The 20,562-nt window shown below is 43.8% G+C and overlaps 1 protein-coding gene across 5 annotated transcripts in view; it reads left to right on the top strand.

Annotated features, from left to right (window-relative positions):
* The window catches only part of LOC129820126 (oxysterol-binding protein-related protein 3-like), a 36,752-nt gene extending 16,569 nt beyond the window's left edge, over window positions 1–20,183 (top strand). Inside the window, exons 2-22 of one of the 5 annotated variants that reach the window (XM_055877032.1) lie at window positions 7,025–7,141; window positions 7,234–7,350; window positions 8,142–8,195; window positions 8,398–8,505; window positions 8,707–8,883; window positions 9,091–9,187; window positions 9,881–9,981; window positions 11,394–11,495; window positions 14,369–14,537; window positions 14,704–14,837; window positions 14,979–15,110; window positions 15,229–15,325; window positions 15,472–15,719; window positions 15,978–16,115; window positions 16,347–16,410; window positions 16,518–16,596; window positions 17,063–17,207; window positions 17,655–17,799; window positions 17,943–18,069; window positions 18,182–18,304; window positions 18,860–20,183. In XM_055877032.1, coding sequence (XP_055733007.1) covers window positions 7,058–7,141; window positions 7,234–7,350; window positions 8,142–8,195; window positions 8,398–8,505; window positions 8,707–8,883; window positions 9,091–9,187; window positions 9,881–9,981; window positions 11,394–11,495; window positions 14,369–14,537; window positions 14,704–14,837; window positions 14,979–15,110; window positions 15,229–15,325; window positions 15,472–15,719; window positions 15,978–16,115; window positions 16,347–16,410; window positions 16,518–16,596; window positions 17,063–17,207; window positions 17,655–17,799; window positions 17,943–18,069; window positions 18,182–18,304; window positions 18,860–18,956 — 2,538 coding nt within the window. In that variant the 5' untranslated portion in view covers window positions 7,025–7,057 and the 3' untranslated portion in view covers window positions 18,957–20,183. The other 4 variants (XM_055877033.1, XM_055877029.1, XM_055877030.1 and 1 more) reach the window with 4 other exon arrangements.
* Window positions 20,184–20,562: the final 379 nt, after the last annotated feature.

Below are 20,562 nucleotides of genomic sequence, written 5' to 3' on the forward strand. Positions count from 1 at the left end.
TAGGTTATGTGTCCCATTTTTGTCCATGCCATTTTCATTTGTTTTATTATTTACAATATGTTGAGTATCCCATATTTTAATAGAAATCAATGGTGGATGCCAATTACTTGGTCAGTTTCAAGTTATTTCAGAGAACATTGTGCATTCTTCATTTTTTTTTGGAGGGGTACCAACAAATTTGTGTGTGTGTACCAGTCAAAAGTTTGGACACCTACTCATTCCAGGTTTTTTCTTTATTTTTACTATTTTCTACATTGTAGAATAATAGTGATGACAGCAAACGATGAAATAACACATATGGAATCATGTAGTAACCAAAAAAGTGTTAAACAAATCTAAATATATTTGAAATTATTCAAAGTAGCCACCCTTTGCCTTGATTACAGCTTTGCACATGGTTGGCTTTATCTCAACCTGCTTCACGGGATTGTCACCTGGAATGCATTTCAATTAACAGGTGTGCCTCATTATAAATTAATTAGTGGATATTTTTTCCTTCTCAATGTGTTTTAGCCAATCAGTTGTGTTGTGACAAGGTAGGGGTGGTATACAGAAGATGGCCCTATTTGGTAAAGGACCAAGGACATATTTCAAATCTTTTTAATACATTTGCAAAAAAATTGAAACCTGTTTTCGCTTTAACATTATGTGGTATTGTGTGTAGATAAAAAAAAAAAAAATTTTTTAGAATGAGGCTGTAAAGTAACAAAGTGGAAAAGGGGAAGGGGTCTGAGTACTTTCCGAATGCACTGTAGGCCCATAGGCTACCTAGCCTTCGCGCAAATTTAGGCATATAAATGTGCCCATTTGGGGATCTGATAGTATTTCTGATTTGGCTTAACGCACCACCACTAATGAGCTGTGAAGCTTCTCAAAGTAATGTTCTCTTCACCTCAAACAGCAAGCAAACAAAGTCTGTTTTTACATCTGAGAAGGACAATAGTTCCTCAATGTATTTTAAAATCTTTCCAGCTCTCTCCCTTTCAATAACCTCTCCGTGCTTGACTAAGACTGAAATAGGTTCTGCTACTCATTTTGGGTGCTGGTACTGTTTTTATATTTAGGTACAGAAGATCCACAATACTTCTGAGCTAATATTCTATGAGGAACAGGAGCTCAAGCAGTAGAACATTTTAAGGTGCTGGCACTCAGCTCTGCTGCGCTCCTGCCCAAGTCAAGCAATGCTGCTTATCCCTTGCGCAAATAACCTACAGCTGTGTCTGTCCCGAGCTCGCTGGCGGGGAAACTCTGAGGGCCCAGAATATTTTATACAATGTTGCAAGTTCGCTATTGGCCCAAATGTAAGAGTTGATATAATGTTTCAAGTTTGGCTACGCAATGCCTGTCTGCAAATGTGATTTATAGTAATACAAAAAAATGATGATATGTTCTACCTGCAGGCTGCAATGTTTTTATTTGTTGGCTTTATGTAGGCTGGCAATGGGAATAGAAGTTACCTATTAGGTTTGTATAATCTTCATTTAGTTTTGGATATAATTGTGATTAACCACCTGACAATGAGATTATGTTATTATAAATTAAATGAAAATGTGCATATGAAAACCATAACTGGCACGCAGATGGTAGAAATGGTAAGATAAATTGGCATTCCACATGAGAAAAGTTTGCAGACGACTCGTGTAGCCTACTGTATCACCGGCAACTTCAAGAGCGTAACGGCAGAATCTGCGAAAGCCAGCAGGAGCGGGAGAAAAATGGTTGGGTCAGGTTATCTAGATTTCTGGCTCCCTCTTGAGCCATTTGTGTGTTTATTTCATCAAATGGTAAGCCTAAAGAGTCAGACAAGCTCAATGCATATACAGTTGAAGTCGGAAGTTTACATACACTTAGGTTGGAGTCATTAACCTGTTTGGGCTGCAAGCCCGAAATCGGACGAAAATGACAACAGCTGCAGGGCGCGAAATTCAAAATCTATTTTTTTTTAAATATTTAACTTTTACACATTAACAAGTCCAATACAGCATTTGAAAGATAAACATCTTGTCAATCCAGCCAACATGTCCGATTTTTTAAATGTTTTACAGAGAAAACACCACATATATTTATGTTAGCTCACCACCAAATACAAAAGTGGACAGACACGTATGGATATGATTATGAAGTATGAATTATGATTCAAGTAGCATGCACAAGCCAACCGAAATAAACTAAAACCAACCTAAAGAGCCCAGAAAAAACTACCTCAGATGACAGTCATATAACATGTTACACAATAAATCTATGTTTTGTTCATAAAAAGTGCATATTTTAGCTATAAATCAGTTTTACATTGATGCTACCCAAAAATGCTAACACATAGCTAGAGTCTGAATCCAGACGGGAGTAGCCAGAGAAAATACATACACCAACGTCGGCTACTAATTACACCTCATAAAACATTTCAGAAAAACATATGGTGGATAGCTAATGAAAGACAGATATCGTGTGAATAAAGCCAACATTTCCGATTTTTGAAGTGTTTTACAGCGAAAACACAATATATCGTTATATTAGCTAACAACATAAGCTAGCATAAGTCAGCACTAGCATTGGTCAAGCGCTAGCCTAGCACAGTTAGCCCAGCACAGCTCAACAGATATATGAAAAAGCATCCCAAATTGGGTCTTATCTTTGTTGATATTCCATCAGAATGTTGTAACGGGGTCCAATGTCCAGTAGAGTCTTTAGTTGGGTTCCAGAACGAATTATTTCCCTCTTTGGTTAGCAAGCACAATAGCATTGCGGCGCTACACAGCGTTTCTTCAAAAAATTCTTCCGTCGTATCACATCTAAAGTCCAGAATAAATTGCAATAATATAATTAAAGTATATTGAAAAAACATACTTTAGGATGATTTTGTGACATGTATCAAATAATATCGTAGTCAGACATCATATTCACCGTTATCTACCTTGTTCCAGAAGCCGAGACCAAATTCTGCTCCGCGCCCGGAATTTTTTTTTAACTGCGCAGGTCTCACAAGAAGGTGTGTTATTCAGTCCATGGACGAGATATTCGACTCCTTTCAATTCTCACTTCCGCATTACAGCCTGACGAAGGCGTGTGACGTGTTCCTATGGTCCCAAGTCAAAGGGCCTTTTATAGAGAAGGTCTTAAAGAAACACATCGCATTTTGGAAATCTCAATTCGGCTGGGAAAATGGCTGTAAAAATTTTCTGTTCGACTTAGAGAAACAATTCAAACCTTTTTAGAAACTATAGACTGTTATCTATCCAACAGTAGTAAATATATGCATATTGGAAAATAAAAAGTTTCTTAGGAGGCCGTTTGAAAATGTGCACACATTTTCCAGTTTTTTCAATATTCAGCTTGCAGCCCAAACAGGTTAAAACTCATTTTTCAACCACTCCACAAATGTCTTGTTAACAAACTATAGTTTTGGCAAGTCGGTTAGGACATCAACATTGTGCATGACACATGTAATTTATCCAACAATTGTTTAGACAGATTATTTCATGGATAATTCACTGTATCACAATTCGATTGGGTCAGCAGTTTACATACACTAAGTTGACTGCCTTTAAACAGCTTGGAAAATCCCAGAAAATTATGTCATGGCTTTAGAAGCTTCTGATAGGCTAATTGACATAATTTGAGTCAATTGGAGGTGTACCTGTGGATGTATTTCAAGGCCTACCTTCAAACTCAGTGCCTCTTTGCTTGGCATCATGGGAAAATCAAAAGAAATCAGGCAGGACTGCAGAAAAATAAATAATTGTAGACCTCCAAACGTCTGGTTCATCCTTGGGAGCAATTTCCAAATGCCTGAAGGTACCACGTTCATCTGTACAAACAATAGTACGCAAGAATAAACACCATGAGACCACACAGCCGTCATAGCGCTCAGGAAAGAGACGCATTCTGTCTCCTAGAGATGAACGTACTTTGGTGCGAAAAGTGCAAATCAATCCCAGAACAACAGCAAAGGACCTTGTGAAGATGCTGGAAACAGCTGCAAAAGTTTCTATATCCACAGTAAAACGAGTCCTCTGTCGACAACCTGAAATGCTCCTCAGCAAGGAAGAAGCCACTGCTCCAAAACCACCATTAAAAATGCCAGACTACGGTTTGCAACTGCACAAGGGGACAAATATCGTACTTTTTGGAGAAATGTCCTCTGGTCTGATGAAACAAAAATAGAACTGTTTGGCCATAATGACCATCGTTATGTTTGGAGGAAAAATGGGGAGGCTTGCAAGCCGAGGAACACCATCCCAGATGCGAAGCACGGGGTGGCAGCATCATGTTGTGGGGGTGCTTTGCTGCAGGAGGGACTAGTGCACTTCACAAAATAGATGGCATCATGAGGTAGGAAAATTCTGTGGATATTTTGAAGCAACATCTCAAGACATCAGTCAGGAAGTTAAAGCTTGGTCGCAAATGGGTCTTCAAAATGGACAATGACCCCAAGCATACTTCCAAAGTTGTGGCAAAATGGCTTAAGGACAACAAAGTCAAGGTATTGGAGTGGCCATCACAAAGCCCTGACCTCAATCCTATAGGAAATTTGTGGGCAGAACTGAAAAAGTGTGTGCGAGCAAGGAGGCCTATAAACCTGACTCAGTTACATCAGCTCTGTCAGGAGGAATGGGCTAAAATTCACTCAACTTATTGTGGGAAGCTTGTGGAAGGCTACCTGAAAGGTTTGACCCTATGTTAAACAATTTTAAAGGCAATGCTACCAAATACTAATTGAGTGTATGTAAACTTCTGACCCCCTGGGAATGTGATGAAAGAAAATATTAGCTGAAATAAATAATTCTCTCTACTATTATTCTGACATTTCACATTCTTAAAATAAAGTGGGGATCCTAACTGACCTAACACAGGGACTTTTTACTAGGATTAAATGTCAGGAATTGTGGAACTGAGTTTAAATGTATTTGGCTAAGGTGTATGTAAACTTGTGACTTCAACTGTAGTTGAGTTTATTAAAACACCATAGCGTGTGTCTATATATGGAAAAATACATGTTTTAAAAGATTTCGAACAATTGATTGGTTGAAAGAACAGACCACTTTCGGTCGACCAAGATTTTTTTCTTAGTCTGGGATAGCCCTACAACCTAATCATCAAGCCCTTGACAAATTGAATCAGTTGTTTTTGTCCGGAACTACAACAGAAATGTATGCTGCTGTGGGGACTGGAGTTGGGGTAACACTGGTATGCAGTGTGCATTTTGTCTGTCATCAGGCTCTAACACACAGAGACACACAGGAGGAATGTGTGTTGTTACATCACAGTAAGAATGTGGACATATTGTTCACTTCTCATTGACATGCTGTGTACATTAGGGTTGGGTGGTATCCAGATTTGGCTTCTTTCATACTGTTCTTGTACCATACTGGGTTGCAAAACCAGCCTTGCAAAAAGCAGAGGTGTATTCATTAGTGCACACCGTCAAAAAAACATTATGCAACGGAAACAAAAACTAGCCAGTTCCGCCAGTCCCTCCCTGTTTCCTTCCATTTGGTGTTTGGGTAAATACGACCCAGGTGTTCGCAGTGCTGTAAGCCAAGGTAATGTCTACAAATGTAAAAAAAGGGAAAAACTCATACTATGCAAATATATTTAAATATTTTGGCCTAGGTCCTTTGTCTACAGAATGTAAACATTGAGCTCATATCACACTACTTGCGCTGCCAGAACCTACCCAGCATGCCTTGTTGTCTCCATATGTAGTAGACTTAATAATATAGGGCAGGGATCGTCAACGGATGGCCTGCGGATTATTTTATTTGACCCCCCCAAAAAAAGTTTTGGGACTTGACACTAGGAATTCACCTCCAAAATTATTTTAGTTTAGGTAATATATTCCCAAGTATTTCCACTCATAAATAGACATATGTGATCATGGACCAATGTAATCATGGCTTTTAAATTATTTGTTTTTGTCAAATACAATATCTGTCTGGGCTTCTTGCAGCAATTTGCAGAGTACAAATGATTTATAATTGTTTCGGCCCCCGACCATCCGCTCAAGAAAAAATTACCCCGTGGCTGAATGACTCCTGGTCTGGCATATCACGTGACTGTGACTGTCCTGGAATTTTGCATAGTGGTTTTGGTCAGCCAAATGACCACGGTCACTGTTATAATTGTTTGAATAGCTTGTTTTATGCAAATTTTCTTATGCGCTATTCTTATGCGCTATTTGGTTGCTAGGCAACCAAATACTTGTTTGCTACACACCTTGTTTGTTTCAGCAAGGAGCAACAAAGTCTCATCACGTTGCAGAGTTCATGTGTAACTGCGGAAACGCACTCAAACGCACGAATGCCCGGCTGTCTTGTCTTCAGTCAGCTGTTCGTTATTTTCTTTTCATGACTGTCTTAATCCACAATCATCAGTTACACGATTTATACTGTCATTGTGCCAGCCGTAGTATCACAGAATGTGGAGATTTTATTCACATCCGATTGTGTATGCTTCTAGCAACTACCTAGCAGCAGAATTCCAATTCCCAGTCACTCCCAGTGTTGGCGTGTGTGGCTACCAGCTAGCTTAGTCCTCTGCTGTGATTTTGAAGGGCTTGGCTGGGACTGATTGTATAACCCAGTATTGATGACTCATTTGTTGTGGACTCTGCTGGTCAGCACAGCAGCAATGACTGACTGTGTTTGGGGTCATGTGGGTTTTACAGTGCTGCTGCCACTGGCTCACTGGCCTTTCCCCATACACAAGGTGTATGCTGCAGGAAGTGTGTGTGTGTGTGTGTGTGTGGACTGTGTCGGAGTTCATGCCCACATAAAGAACACGTGATGATCTCATGCCTAACCTACAGTAAAAAGCACTCCTAGTTTTATTTGGGCGTAGAATAGTTTGTCTTGAGAGAACAGTCACACCTAATTGTTATGTCCAGCTGCTTCACTAAAGCAACACAACAGTGGTATGCAGATTTAATTTCTCTAAGTTCACCTGTTTGTGTCTCCAAACGTGCAGAAAAAGAAATAACTGAATGTTGTCTTTCTCGCTGCTTCCTGTTTCTCTCTCTCTCTCACAGTGGTAGTCATGGTGACAGTCTCTTGATGTCGGAATGCTAAGTAACAGGAAGATGACATCAGTGTCCCCTACCCACAGTGACGGCAGCGCCAGCTCGTCCAAACATGACAACCATCAGGTGTGTGTGTGTGTGTGTGTGTGTGTGTGTGTGTGTGTGTGTGTGTGTGTGTGTGTGTGTGTGTGTGTAACCCCATGAGTCTCTCTCTACAGGACAGCTGGGAGATCATCGAGGGCCTGAAGGGTAACCCTGGCAACATCCAGGAGCCAGAGAAACAGGAGGGCTTCCTGCTCAAGAGGAGGAAATGGCCCATGAAAGGATGGCAAAAGGTGGGTACTACCTGCCTTACCCCTGACCACCTTCTCACCCCTAATCTGTGAAGGGATGGCACAAGGTGGGCACCTCCCTTAAAGGTTGACTTTGGGCAAAAACTCTAAAGTAACGTCTTAAACTGTATAAGTGATGAATACATCCTCGTACCAGGTCATTTTAATGCTTTAAAAAAATATATGAATATAATATTTGGCTACAGAAGTGTCTTTTCTAACCGATCTCTACAGTTTCCGTCCAAAAACAAATCCTGTGAAATGGCATCAACACACATTGGAAGAGTTGCTGGCTAGCTACAGTGGCTAGCTGAGCTAATGGACTAACTTCGTCCGCCGACTTTTAACTCCTTACCTCTCACTGCAGGTGAATCTCAAATGTCTTTCCTTGAATCCTCCAAATGCATTGGAGGAGAAAATGAGGTTATTTTCAGACCTTCTCCTCTTATGGACTTAAGGAGATGAGGAGAGGACGTGAGGAATCAAGGAAAGGCACTTGATACACCCTGCCCCTCCTTTAACTCCGCAATTACCTGAAGGGCTGGCACATGGAAATGTGAGAAGTGTGCTACCCGACACTTACCTGGTGTTTATCTAAAGCTCTGATAAGACACTTGTTAAGCTGGAGGTGACATTTGAATGGAGTGTTTGAATGGATACTATGTTATTCATGTAAAAAGCGTTTGTCCACAGCAGTAAGTTGTGAAGATATTTCCTTGGCACAAAGCAGATAAAGTTTGAAATGTGACAGAAGGGCGGCTGAAACAGTTGCTATTCGGTCTCTTGTTATACAGAGATACTTCTTGCTGGAGAAAGGCATTCTGAAGTACTCAAAACGTGGAGCTGATGTAAGTACCTATTCAAAAGGATTTCAGGCAGATGCAACACACACACGCACATAATTTAGTTAATGTACAATATGTGTCATTGATGAAGGAGAAAGCATTTGCTCATTTAGTCAATTAAACACACACACACACACACACACACACACACACACACACACACACACACACACACACTGACCTTTGCTTTTGTTTCCTGCTGAAGAAGGGCAAGCTGCATGGCTGCATTGATGTGGGGCTGTCTGTCATGTCAATCAAGAAGAAAACCAAGGCCATAGATCTGGACACCAACAACAACATTTATCACCTCAAGGTGACTGTCTCTCTCTTTCTGTTTCTCTCTCTCTCGTTTATCTAGTTTTATCGTGTTTCTCTCTCGTTTTATCATTTCTCTCTTTCTTGTTTATCTCGTTTTATCGTTTCTCTCCCGTTTATCTTGTTTCTCTCTCGTTTATCTCGTTTTATCTTGTTTCTCTCTCTCTTCTACTTGAATGACAATCTCTCTGTTCTATAGGTGAAGTCTGACAAGTCTCAGGAAATGAAGTCACAGCAGCTGTTTGATGATTGGGTATCAAAGCTGCGACATCACCGTGTCTTCCGTCAAAACGAGATCGCGATGTACCCCCACGAGAGGCTTCTATTCCACCCCTCCTCACACCTCTCTCCCAACCCCAACGACTCCATGAGACAGGTACAGTTCTCCCTAGACACTGATCCATAATCATTGTTCTGTGCCTAAAAGCAATGTCTTCCTGGAGCATCTTAATTGACCAATCATCAGTTCATTATTGTACTGTATAGCGTAATTGATAGGCTTCTGTCTATGCACATTCCATCTCCTTGTCTTTCACTCTCTCCACTCTCGGTCTCTCTATCCTTCCCCCACTCCATCTCTTAGCGCCACTCCAGTCTGGCTAAGCAGGCGTCAGTTGTCCAACAGGCTAAGTTCAGTGCCTGGCTCCACTCCTCAGAAGACATGGAAAAGTGCTGCAGAGGTATGGAGGTGAAACCTCTCACCTGTCTGTCCCATACATTTTCTGGATCTCACCTTACTTGTTGTCTGTGTCCCAACTGGCCCCCTATACCATACATGGTGCGCTACTTTTTACCAGAGCCCATAGGGCACTATATAGGGAATAGGTTTGCCATTTGGGACACAGCCTTAAGGTGTCAGCATGCTTCAGTCCAGCTGCCGGCTAGCCGAAGTCGGCTAGGAGACCCAAACTAGTGTGCTCGCATAGTCTCCGACAAGACATTCACCCGAAACATTTGAAAAAAGCAGCAAAGGTACTGTTTATCCATTTTGAAACGCCGTAGTCAGTATACACTTTCCTAAAATATTCAGAATGAATATAAGATAACTCTATAAATCTGTCATTTATTTTGACTTTTTTGCCGAGGAGTTCTTAGTCGCGCAATTTTACATCTAACTAAGATGTTTGGTGCATGAAAAAGTTTTCATGAAAACTAGTAATCTCTTGTTGAATGACAAATACTTTACTGAAGAATCCATACTGTTGACCAATCACCGACGAAGGGGTGTAGGCTTTAGCTACAGACCTCAGCTTGCCTTAAGACAAAATGTCATCATAAAATAGGCATGAACTCTTCAACTGTTTTGGCCTTTACTGTCTCTATTTTGATCCTCCCTCAACGTCTGCCATTCATCTGTCATCCTTCTCTCTTAGATTTAGAGGAGTGTGAGTCTTACCTGTTGGAACTCAACCTGTTACTGAAGAGTATGGAGGTTCTCCACCGCACTTACTCTGCCCCCGCCATCAGCCTCATGGTAACACGTGACATTTGCCCTTTAACCTACTACCCTAGCCTACACTACACTTACTCTGCACCACCATCAGCTTCATGGTAACACATAAACTATAACCTTGACCTACACTACACTTACTCTGCCCGGCCAGCAGCCTCATGATAACACATAACCTTTGACCTTTAACCCTAACCCAGTACACATACTGTAGTCAGCCCCTTTAAAGTTGCAATATGCAGAAATCACACTGCAATTTCCTGGTTGTTAAAATTGTAATAGTTTGCCTAATTTTCCGTTTGTGACAAAACAAGCTATGTATAATGTAGCAAATCATTGTACCATCTAAACCGCTGTGAAATATATTTTCAAATACCAAAAATATTGTATTTTCATCTGTTTGAAGCTGGTGTACAAAACAAAGTAAAAGACGCAAAAACAAAACTTAAGAAGGGAAGCATGGAAATAGTGCATATAGAACATATCCACAGCTTATTAGACTTGCTTTCAATGAGAATGATAGATATAACACACACTTTTATGTTTGGTTGGGTCGCCCAAAATGTTACATAGTGCAGCTTTAAACTATACCTTTGACCTACACTTCCTCTGCCCCTGCCATCAGCCTCATGGTAACACGACCTATAACCCTGACCTACAAAACACTTCCTCTGCCCCAGCCATCAGCCTAGCCTCATGGTAACACGACCTATAACCCTGACCTACACTTCCTCTGCCCCAGCCATCAGCCTCATGGTAACACGACCTATAACCCTGACCTACAAAACACTTCCTCTGCCCCAGCCATCAGCCTCATGGTAACACAACCTATAACCCTGACCTACACTACACTTCCTCTGCCCCCGTCATCAGCCTCATGGTAACACGACCTATAACCCTACACCTACACTACACTTCCTCTGCCCCCGTCATCAGCCTCATGGTAACACGACCTATAACCCTGACCTACACTACACTTCCTCTGCCCCAGCCATCAGCCTCATGGTAACACAACCTATAACCCTGACCTACACTACACTTCCTCTGCCCTCGCCATCAGCCTCATGGTAACACAACCTATAACCCTGACCTACTCTACACTTCCTCTGCCCCCGTCATCAGCCTCATGGTAACACAACCTATAACCCTTACCTACACTACACTTCCTCTGCCCCCGCCATCAGCCTCATGGTAACACGACCTATAACCCTGACCTACACTACACTTCCTCTGCCCCTGCCATCAGCCTCATGGTAACACGACCTATAACCCTGACCTACTCTACACTTCCTCTTACTCTGCCCCTGCTATCAGTACACTGCAGGTATGCACATCTCAATTTACCACAAGACTTTAACCCTAACCTCTACGTTTTCTCTCTATGGTAATAGTTGTCTGTTCCTTCCCTCTCTCTGTTACCCTCTCTGGGACACCAGGCCTCAACATACGACATTCCCAAGAAGGAGAAGAGGGGTCCCAGGAAGTGGCGTTCAAAAAATACCAAAGATACCAAAAAAGATATCATAGCCACGCTACAGGTACACACTGTTTTATTTTCTCTCAAAGCAATACCTGCTACCGGTCCATGTCACACCTCCGACCACTGGAGAGAAGTGTTGCATTGACGACTACTACTGTAATACTATCTTATGGAGTTTGTAATACTGTGGCAGGATATACACTATATATACAAAAGTATGTGGACACACCTTCAAATGAGTGTTTGCTATTTCAGTCATACCCGTTAATGACAGGTGTATAAAACCGAATACACAGGCATGCAATCTCCACAAACAAAAATTGTCAGTAGAATGGCCTTACTGAGAGCTCAGTGACTTTCAATGTGGCACTGTCATAGGGTGCCACCTTTCCAACAAGTCAGTTAGTCAAATTGTCCTGCTAGAGCTGGCCCGATCAACTAAGTGCTGTTATTGCGAAGTGGAAACGTCTCGGCTCAGCCGCGAAGTGGTAGGCCACACAAGCTCACGAACGGAGTGCTGAAGTGCGTAGAGCATAAAAATGGTCTGTCCTCAGTTGCAACACTCACTACCGAGTTCCAAACTGCCTCTGGAAGCAACGTCAGCACAATAACATCATCGGGAGCTTCGTGAAATGGGTTTCCATGGCCAAGCAGCCACACATGCCTAAGATCACCATGCGCAATGCACCCATCGGCTGGTGTAAATCTCGCCGCCATTGGACCCAGGAGCAGTGGAAACGCATTCTCTGGAATGATGAATCATGCTTCACCATCTGGCAGCCCGACAGACAAACCTGGGTTTGGCCGATACCGCGACCTGCCCCAATGCATAATGGGAACTGTAAAGTTTGGTGGAGGAGGAATAATATTCTGTGGCTGTTTTTCATGGTTTGGGCCCCTTATTTCCAGTGAAGGGAAATCTTAACGCTACTACAGTATACAATTACATTCTAGACAATTCTGTGCTTCCAACTTTGTGGCAACCGTTTGGGAAAGACCCATGCCTGTTTCAGCATGACAATGCCCCCATGCACAAAGCGTAGTCCATAGACAAATGGTTTGTCGAAATCGGTGTGAAAGAACTTGACTGGCCTCCACAGAGCCCTGACCTCAACCCCATCGACTACCTTCGGGATGAATTGGATCGCCGACTGCAAGCCAGGCCTAATCGCCCAACATCAGTGCCCAACCTCAACTCTTGTGGTTGAATGGAAGCAGGTCCCTGCAGAAATGTTCCAACATCTAGTGGAAAGCCTTCCCAGAAGAGTGGAGGCTGTTATAGCAGCAAAGGGGGGACCAACTCAATATTACTACCCATGATTTTGGAATGAGATGTTCGACAAGCAGGTGTCTACATAAACTCAGCAAAACAGAAACATCCTCCCACTGTCAACTGCATTCATTTTCAGCAAACTTAACATGTGTAAATATTTGTATGAACATAAGATTCAACAACGGAGACATAAACTGAACAAGTTCCATAGACGTATGACTAACAGAAATAATGTGTCCTTGAACAAAGGGGGGGGTCAAAATCAAAAGTAAGTCACTATCTGCTGTAGCCACCAGCTGCATTAAGTACTGCAGTGCATCTCCTCCTCATGGACTGCACCAGATTTGCCAGTTCTTGCAGTGAGATGTTACACCACCTGTAAGTTCCCAGACATTTCTGGGGGGAATGGCCCTAGCCCTCACCCTCTGATCCAACAGGTCCCAGACATGCTCAATGGGATTGAGATCCGGGCTCTTCGCTTGGCCATGACTGAACACTGACATTCCTGTCTTGCAGGAAATCACGCACAGAACGAGCAGTATGGCTGGTGGCATTGTCATGCTGGAGGGTCATGTCAGGATGAGCCTGCAGGAAGGGTACCACATGAGGGAGGAGGATGTCTTCCCTGTAACGCACAGCACTGAGATTGCCTGCAATGACAACAAGCTCAGTGCGATGATGCTGTGACACACCGCCCCAGGCCATGACGGACCTTCCACCTCCAAATCGATCCCGCTCCAGAGTACAGGCCTCGGTATAACTCTCATTCCTTCGATGATAAATGCAAATCTGACCATCACCCCTGGTGTAACAAAACTGGGACTTGTCAGTGAAGAGCACTTTTTGCCAGTCCTGTCTGGTCCAGCGACGATGGGTTTGTGCCCATAGGCGACGTTGTTGCCGGTGACGTCTAGTGAGGACCTGCCTCTCTCAGCCTATTGTGGAAAGTCTGAGCATTGATGGAGGGATTGTGCGTTCCTGGTGTAACTCGGGCAGTTGTTGTTGCCATCCTGTACCTGTCCCGCAGGTGTGATGTTCAGATGTACCAATCCTGTGCAGGTGTTGTTACACGTGGTCTGCCACTGCGAGGACAATCAGCTGTCCGTCCTGTCTCCCTGTAGCACTGTCTTAGGCGTCTCACAGTACGGACATTGCAATTTATTGCCTGAAAACATCTGCAGTCCTCAGGCATGCTGCAAGGAGGCATAAGGCACATTCACGCAGCTGAGCAGGGACCCTGGGAAAGGCCTCTTTAGTGTCCGAAGTTTTCATAACTGTGACCTTAATTGCTGTTAGTGTCTTAACGACCGTTTCACAGGTGCATGTTCATTAATTGTTTATGGTTCATTGAACAAGCATGGGAGGAAAAAAAAACTTGTACAATGAAGATCTGTGAAGTTATTTGGATTTTTACGAATTATCTTTGAAAGACAGGGTCCTGAAAAAGGGACATTTCTTTTTTTGCTGAGTTTACTTTTGGTCATGTAGTTATGTGTGTGTTACATAGGCCTGCAATTTATGTTGACTACAAATAAGTAGGGGAGTGTACATACATGTCAACTGTTGTTTAAAGAAGTTTTCTGTGCACAGTGTGACGCCAAATGAATCCCCCACCTGTAATTGTCTTTAACCTGGATTTTTCTCTCGGCTCACACCAGGTTCCTGGCTGTGTCTCCCCACCTGCCTCTCCTCATCTCCATACCTCCCACCCAAATCTCTCTACTGTTGAAGCTAACATCCAGGAGGCCTTTGCTTTCCTGGACTCCCCAGACTCACCTACTGATGCCAACCGCCTCCAGGAGGACTTCTGCAGGCTCGCTAACAACAGTGAGTCCCTGGTTTCAGATCGGCCCCCTGGTTCAGTATTAGGTATTTTAGAGTTTCCAGAGGAAGGCTGGGTATGGTGGTTAACACTGACACTCTCTCACACACACAACCCTCTCCACCCCTCCCCCAAACCACCCTCTTTCTTCCTCTCTGTCTCCCTCTCTAGTTCACTCCACTCTGCGGTCAGCCTATAGTTCTCTGTCAGCAGAGAGAGACAGAGTGAGACATACTATTGACCTGAAGGCTCCTCCTCCAGCACAGGTCATGGGCCTCAAGACTGACTATGGCTCAGTGAGTAAGGTGTGAGAGTGTGCATGGGCTGTTTTCCACAATATTGCACATATCATTGTATTGTAAAATGTATTGTCAAGTTGATTTCCAGAGATTGTGTTTATATACCAAACATGCCATTGGGACTGACCTAAACCTAAACCCAATCAGGATCTCCCAGATGGATCCCGCCCCCTTGTCCACCAGGTGTCCAATGAGAGTCGAGCGTCCATCCCTGAGTCCATGTCCGAGTTCTTTGATGCTCAGGAGTACCAGCTGACCTCCAGCTCCTCTGAGAACGAGGTGAGCCCTAACCACAAATCTGGGAGCAGATTACCCAACCCCAATGCCAACCAAATCCATTAGGGAGGTTATCAATAATCTGACCCTGAGTCAATTTATATACATTTTCTGTCTCCAGGCCTCTGATGATGACTCATATATCAGCGACGTCAGCGACAGCCTTTCCATGGACAACGGCTACAGCAATGAGAGAGGAAGCGAGAGACATGACTCAGGTATCCCACTCGTGTGTGTGCGCGCGGGTTTGTATGAGTATTTTCATGACGAGCATAACGATTTGTATGAGTGAGCAAATGTCTGTCCAGTTTCCTATGTACATCAATTTTAAGACCAGCACCTCTACCCCCTCTCCCTCCCCCAGCAGGCTCAGGAGGAAGTGGTGTTCAGGTGGCCCGCAGGCGGACTACCCTCCCCTCCCCCCAGCCCAGCAGCAGCAGTGTCAGTCTATGGAACATCCTCAAGAACAACATAGGGAAGGACCTGTCCAAGGTAGCCATGCCTGTTCAGCTCAACGAGCCTCTCAACACACTACAGAGACTGTGTGAGGAGGTGGAGTACTCTGAGCTGCTGGATACAGCGAACCACACACAGGACCCGTACCAGAGAATGGTGAGGGTATAGGATGCAGGTACACAAGCACTCGCAAACATAATGCACACACACACACACACACACACACACACACACACACACACACACACAGTCCCTTGCAGCGCATGGTGAGAGAATTGAAACATACTCACAACAGGATTCTTATGATGCATTGTGAGAATCCACACACCATCGCAACCTCTACCTGCACATGGTGAGTAACACACCTCTTTCTTTCTCTCTCCCTCACTCACTCTCACTGTGTGTCCTGTGCAGGTGTATGTGGCGACGTTTGCGGTGTCTGCGTACGCCTCCAGTTACCACCGGGCAGGAAGTAAACCCTTTAACCCCGTCCTAGGAGAGACCTACGAGTGTGACAGACCTGACAAGGGCTTCCGGTTCATAGCAGAACAGGTAAACCGGAACAAGTTAACGTCACTCGCATACAGTAAACCAAGAACCACTGGGCTAATTAATTTTCTGTTCCAAATTACAACCTATTCCCATTTAGTCTACAACCTTTGACCAGGAGCCACAGTGTTCTTGTCAAAATGACTGCACTATATAGGGTGCTATTGAGGACACAACCATTGTGTAGGATAACTGTCATTACATTGTCAGTTACTTTGTACCCCCTGTCCTTAGGTGAGCCATCACCCACCTGTGTCAGCATGTCACTGTGACTCTAACAACTTCACTTTTTGGCAAGGTAAACATATCACCACCGTTTTTCTCTATTTGGGATTCTTACTGTGAGGGTTACCTCCCCCACCGACCTGCTTACATCTGTCTGCCTCCTCTCTGTCTCCCTCTCAGATGTCCAGTGGAAGAATAAGTTCTGGGGGAAATCCATGGAGATTGTTCGCATTGGAACCACTCATGTGACCCTGCCAGCGTGAGTCTCTTTGATCTACAGAGTCTGTGCGAGTGTGTGTGTGTGTGCGTGGGGGGGGGGGGGGGGGGGCGGGCGGGCGTGCGCACCAGTGGAGGCTGCTGTGGGGAGGACGCTTCGTAATAATGTCTGGAATGGAGTAAATGGAATGGTATAAAAGATGTGGTTTCCATGTGGGTTGATACCATTCCATTGACTCCATTCCAGACATTATTATGAGCCGTCCTCCCTTCAGCAGCCTCCACTGCTACGGACGTGTGTGTGCATCAAATAACTGCTTTAATGCAGAAGAGAGTGGGGTGGTGGCGTTGTAAAGGGTTGTGTGACAGGTCTGGTGTCGTGTGATGTGACAGGTCTGGTGTCGTGTGATGTGACAGGTCTGGTGTCGTGTGATGTGACAGCTCTGGTGTCGTGTGATGTGAAAGAGGGGTGGGTGGTGTCACGTGACAGGTGTGTTTGTCATCCTCAGGTTTGGGGACCACTATGAGTGGAACAAGGTAACTTCCTGCATCCACAACATCCTGAGTGGCCAGCGCTGGATAGAACACTACGGAGAGATGTCAATCAAAAACACCAGCAGTGACGACTGCCAGTGTAAAGTGACTTTCGTCAAGGTGAGGAGAGGGACTACATACAGTGAAGCCCATACCTGTGTGCGCACAGCTACACTGAGGGTGTGTCCCAAATGGAACCCTATTTCGTATATAATGCACTACTACCCATAGGGCTCTGGTCAAGAGTAGTGCGCTATATAGGGAATAGGGGGTTATTTGAGACGTACATAACATGTTAATTGGGCAACACATATGAACCCCTAGGTGTAACAGCACCATCTGCTGAGGGACAGGAGGAACAGCATCCTGGAGACATTTTTTCTTGGAAAGCTGATGAGTGGTGGATGGATTAATGTGTTAGATATAGAATTGTATGGACTTTTTATTAAATCATTTATAACATGATTTAACAGAGTTTGACAGTTTCAAATTGACCTGACGTTTTGTGTCCTTGGTTTGTTAATTAATTAGTCAATTATTAATACGTTTTGCGTATTTAACCCACAGGCGAGATCGTGGAGCTCAACGGTTAACGAGATAGAGGGCATGGTCACGGACACAGGGGGGCGTGTCATCCACTCCTTCTTTGGCAAATGGCACGAGGGCGTGTACCAAGGAGTCCCACCTTCTGCTATTTGCATCTGGAGAGCAAGTGAGTGACTGGCTCTTTGGACTGTCCATCAAAACTCAACCCTACAGTAAATATAATAGCTTGATATGTTGTCCGTCGCCATAAGAGTTGACATTTTTTTGTGTAATATTATAGTGTGTGTGTGTGTGTGTGTGTTTGTGTAGACCCCATGCCTGTGGACCAGGACCAGTACTATGGCTTCACTCAGTTTGCTGTAGAGCTGAATGAGCTTGACGCTGCCCTGAAGCCCCTCCTACCCCCCACAGACACACGCTTCCGTCTCGACCAGAGGTACGACACACCCGGGACTATCTCTCTCATGATCTTTCTCATGCTTTTTCTCATGCACTCACTCACTCACTCACTCACTCACTCACTCACTCACTCACTCATGCTCTTTCAGGTGTTTGGAAGAAGGAAACGTTGAGGGGGCTGAGGAGCAGAAACGGAGGATAGAGGAGCTCCAGAGGGGGAGGAGGAAAGTCCTGGAGGAGAACAATGTGACACACAAACCACGCTTCTTCAAGTACGCAACCGTGTGTGTCTCTTCCTGTCTGACTTTAGCAGACAAGGGAGTTCATTGGTCACACATTTGTCCTCGAACACAGAACAAGTCAGTCTTCCTTCTTAGCTGCATAGTATCCTATACAATATGGAAAAGGTCTGACGGAATGGCGTCTGTCTATAGAACTTACCACACTGTCACTGGTGTGCATAGCACTCCATTAGCCTCAGTGTCTGACTGGTCAAAACAACACCATTAACAGCTGTTCTCAGTGGATTCAGGAGACCTCAATTTTACTTTTTAGCTTGTACTGGGGGTTAGGGTTATACAGTTATCCTTTTTACATTTTAGTAATTTACCAGACTCTCTTATCCAGAGCGATTTACAGACTGTCTTAATTAGGGTTAAGTGCCTTGTTCAAGGGCACATTGACTGATTTTTCACTTAGTTGTCTCAGGGATTCGAACCAATGAACTTTCGGTTACTGGCCCAATGTTGTTAACCGCTAGGGTACCTGCCTCCCTGGGCGCATTATGACATATGTGTTGTGTGACTATTGTTTTGTTTATTTATCAGGAAATCAAAGGATGACACGTGGCTGAGCTCTAATATATACTGGGAGCAGCGGAAGAACCCCAGGTTCAGCAGAGAGGACTTCCCTGTGCTGTGGTGACCTCTGACCTTACCTATAACCCTGTGACCCCATGGGAGCACAGATCTAGGGTCAGATTATTTTCGCCTACAACAAACCTTAACCAATACAGGGAAAACTCAAAACTGACCTTAGGTCAGCACTTGGGGACAACACTCTGTCCTGTTGACTATGGACCGCTGAGTGTCAGGGCCCACGGCCAAATTTGGGCTTCCTGCTTCTGTAGGTGGAGACGGAGACGGAGCTTTCACTTGACTCTGTGTTTAAAAGAAAAGAGCTTCCTGTTTTGTTTTTGTCATTACTTTAGTCTATCTTCATTCAATGTCATCCTTTTCTCTGTATATTTGTCAAATGTATATTTTATGCTGTCACTTTAGTACGGATGCAGTCCAGCCACCAAAGTGTCTTAATCGAGCAATAAGGCCCGAGGAGGTGTGGTATATGGTCAACATACCACGGCTATGCGGAGTGCCTGGATACAGCAATTAGCCAGGGTATATTGACCATATACCGCAAACCCCCAAGGTACCTTATTATTATTATAAACTGCTTACCAATGTAATCAGAACAGTAAAACTTTTATTTTTTTTCTCATACCCATGGTATACGGTCTAATATACCACAGCTTTCAGCCAATCAGCATTCAGGGCTCAAACCACCCAGTTTATAATATGGAATGATTTACTACTCAGGGAAACCTGCTGTAGATGATTATGCAAATCCTCACTCACAGTTGGTGAGTTAAAGTGCCTCATTGCACTTTTATGATGTCATACCACTCTTATTAATGTAGTCTAAAGAAGCACACCGATGGAGTCTTGTAACTAGGAGATTGTACTTTTTCTAAAGGTCAAACACTTTACTGTACGATTCTGTCCAATCACAATACAGACTGTCTTAACTCCTCAACCATTGGCTGACAGAACTTATGAAATAAGGCCACATGGAAATTCATAAGACTGAGTGTTAATGCCTGTGTGCTGCCCTGTGATAAGATTATATGTACTGTATATCAGTAAAGTAGTAGAGCATTATCTATGAAGATGAACAATAAAACAGTGGAACTGTTATAATAGAGTCAGAATGACAACTTTGTGTGTGTGGTCATGTGTTCGTTTGGCATGTACAATGCTTAATTTGAGACAAATTTTGTTCCGGAACCTACGTGTATTTGGTCAGATCCGGTTACTCTCATGGCATGAACAATTATTTTCAATGTACAAATTCTAATAAAAGCAATCAAAGTTCCTTAGAGTTGCTTCTTCGTTAATGCTCCTGCCCCCACAAAAAAAAAAAAAAGTGAAAAAGTTGATTTTCAGCCTGGGCCTATATTCTAACAGCTGATTGGGGTTGGTCCAGCTCGAGTTTATGGTTTGCGCAACATTGTAACCTACTGTATGTGTGAAACCAACTGGTGACCGTGGCTGTGTGAGAAGCACGCCTGTATCTCTCAAGTAAATAGAATGAGATTCACTTTCTAAGATCTCTCTGCTCTGATAGACAGGAGCCTGCTACTCTCATCTCTCTGCTCTGATAGACGAGCCTGTTACTCTCATCTCTCTGCTCTGATAGACAGGAGCCTGCTACTCTCATCTCTCTGCTCTGATAGACAGGAGCCTGCTACTCT

This window comes from Salvelinus fontinalis, chromosome 22 (assembly GCF_029448725.1).
Source record: "Salvelinus fontinalis isolate EN_2023a chromosome 22, ASM2944872v1, whole genome shotgun sequence".
NCBI classification, from domain to species: domain Eukaryota; kingdom Metazoa; phylum Chordata; class Actinopteri; order Salmoniformes; family Salmonidae; genus Salvelinus; species Salvelinus fontinalis.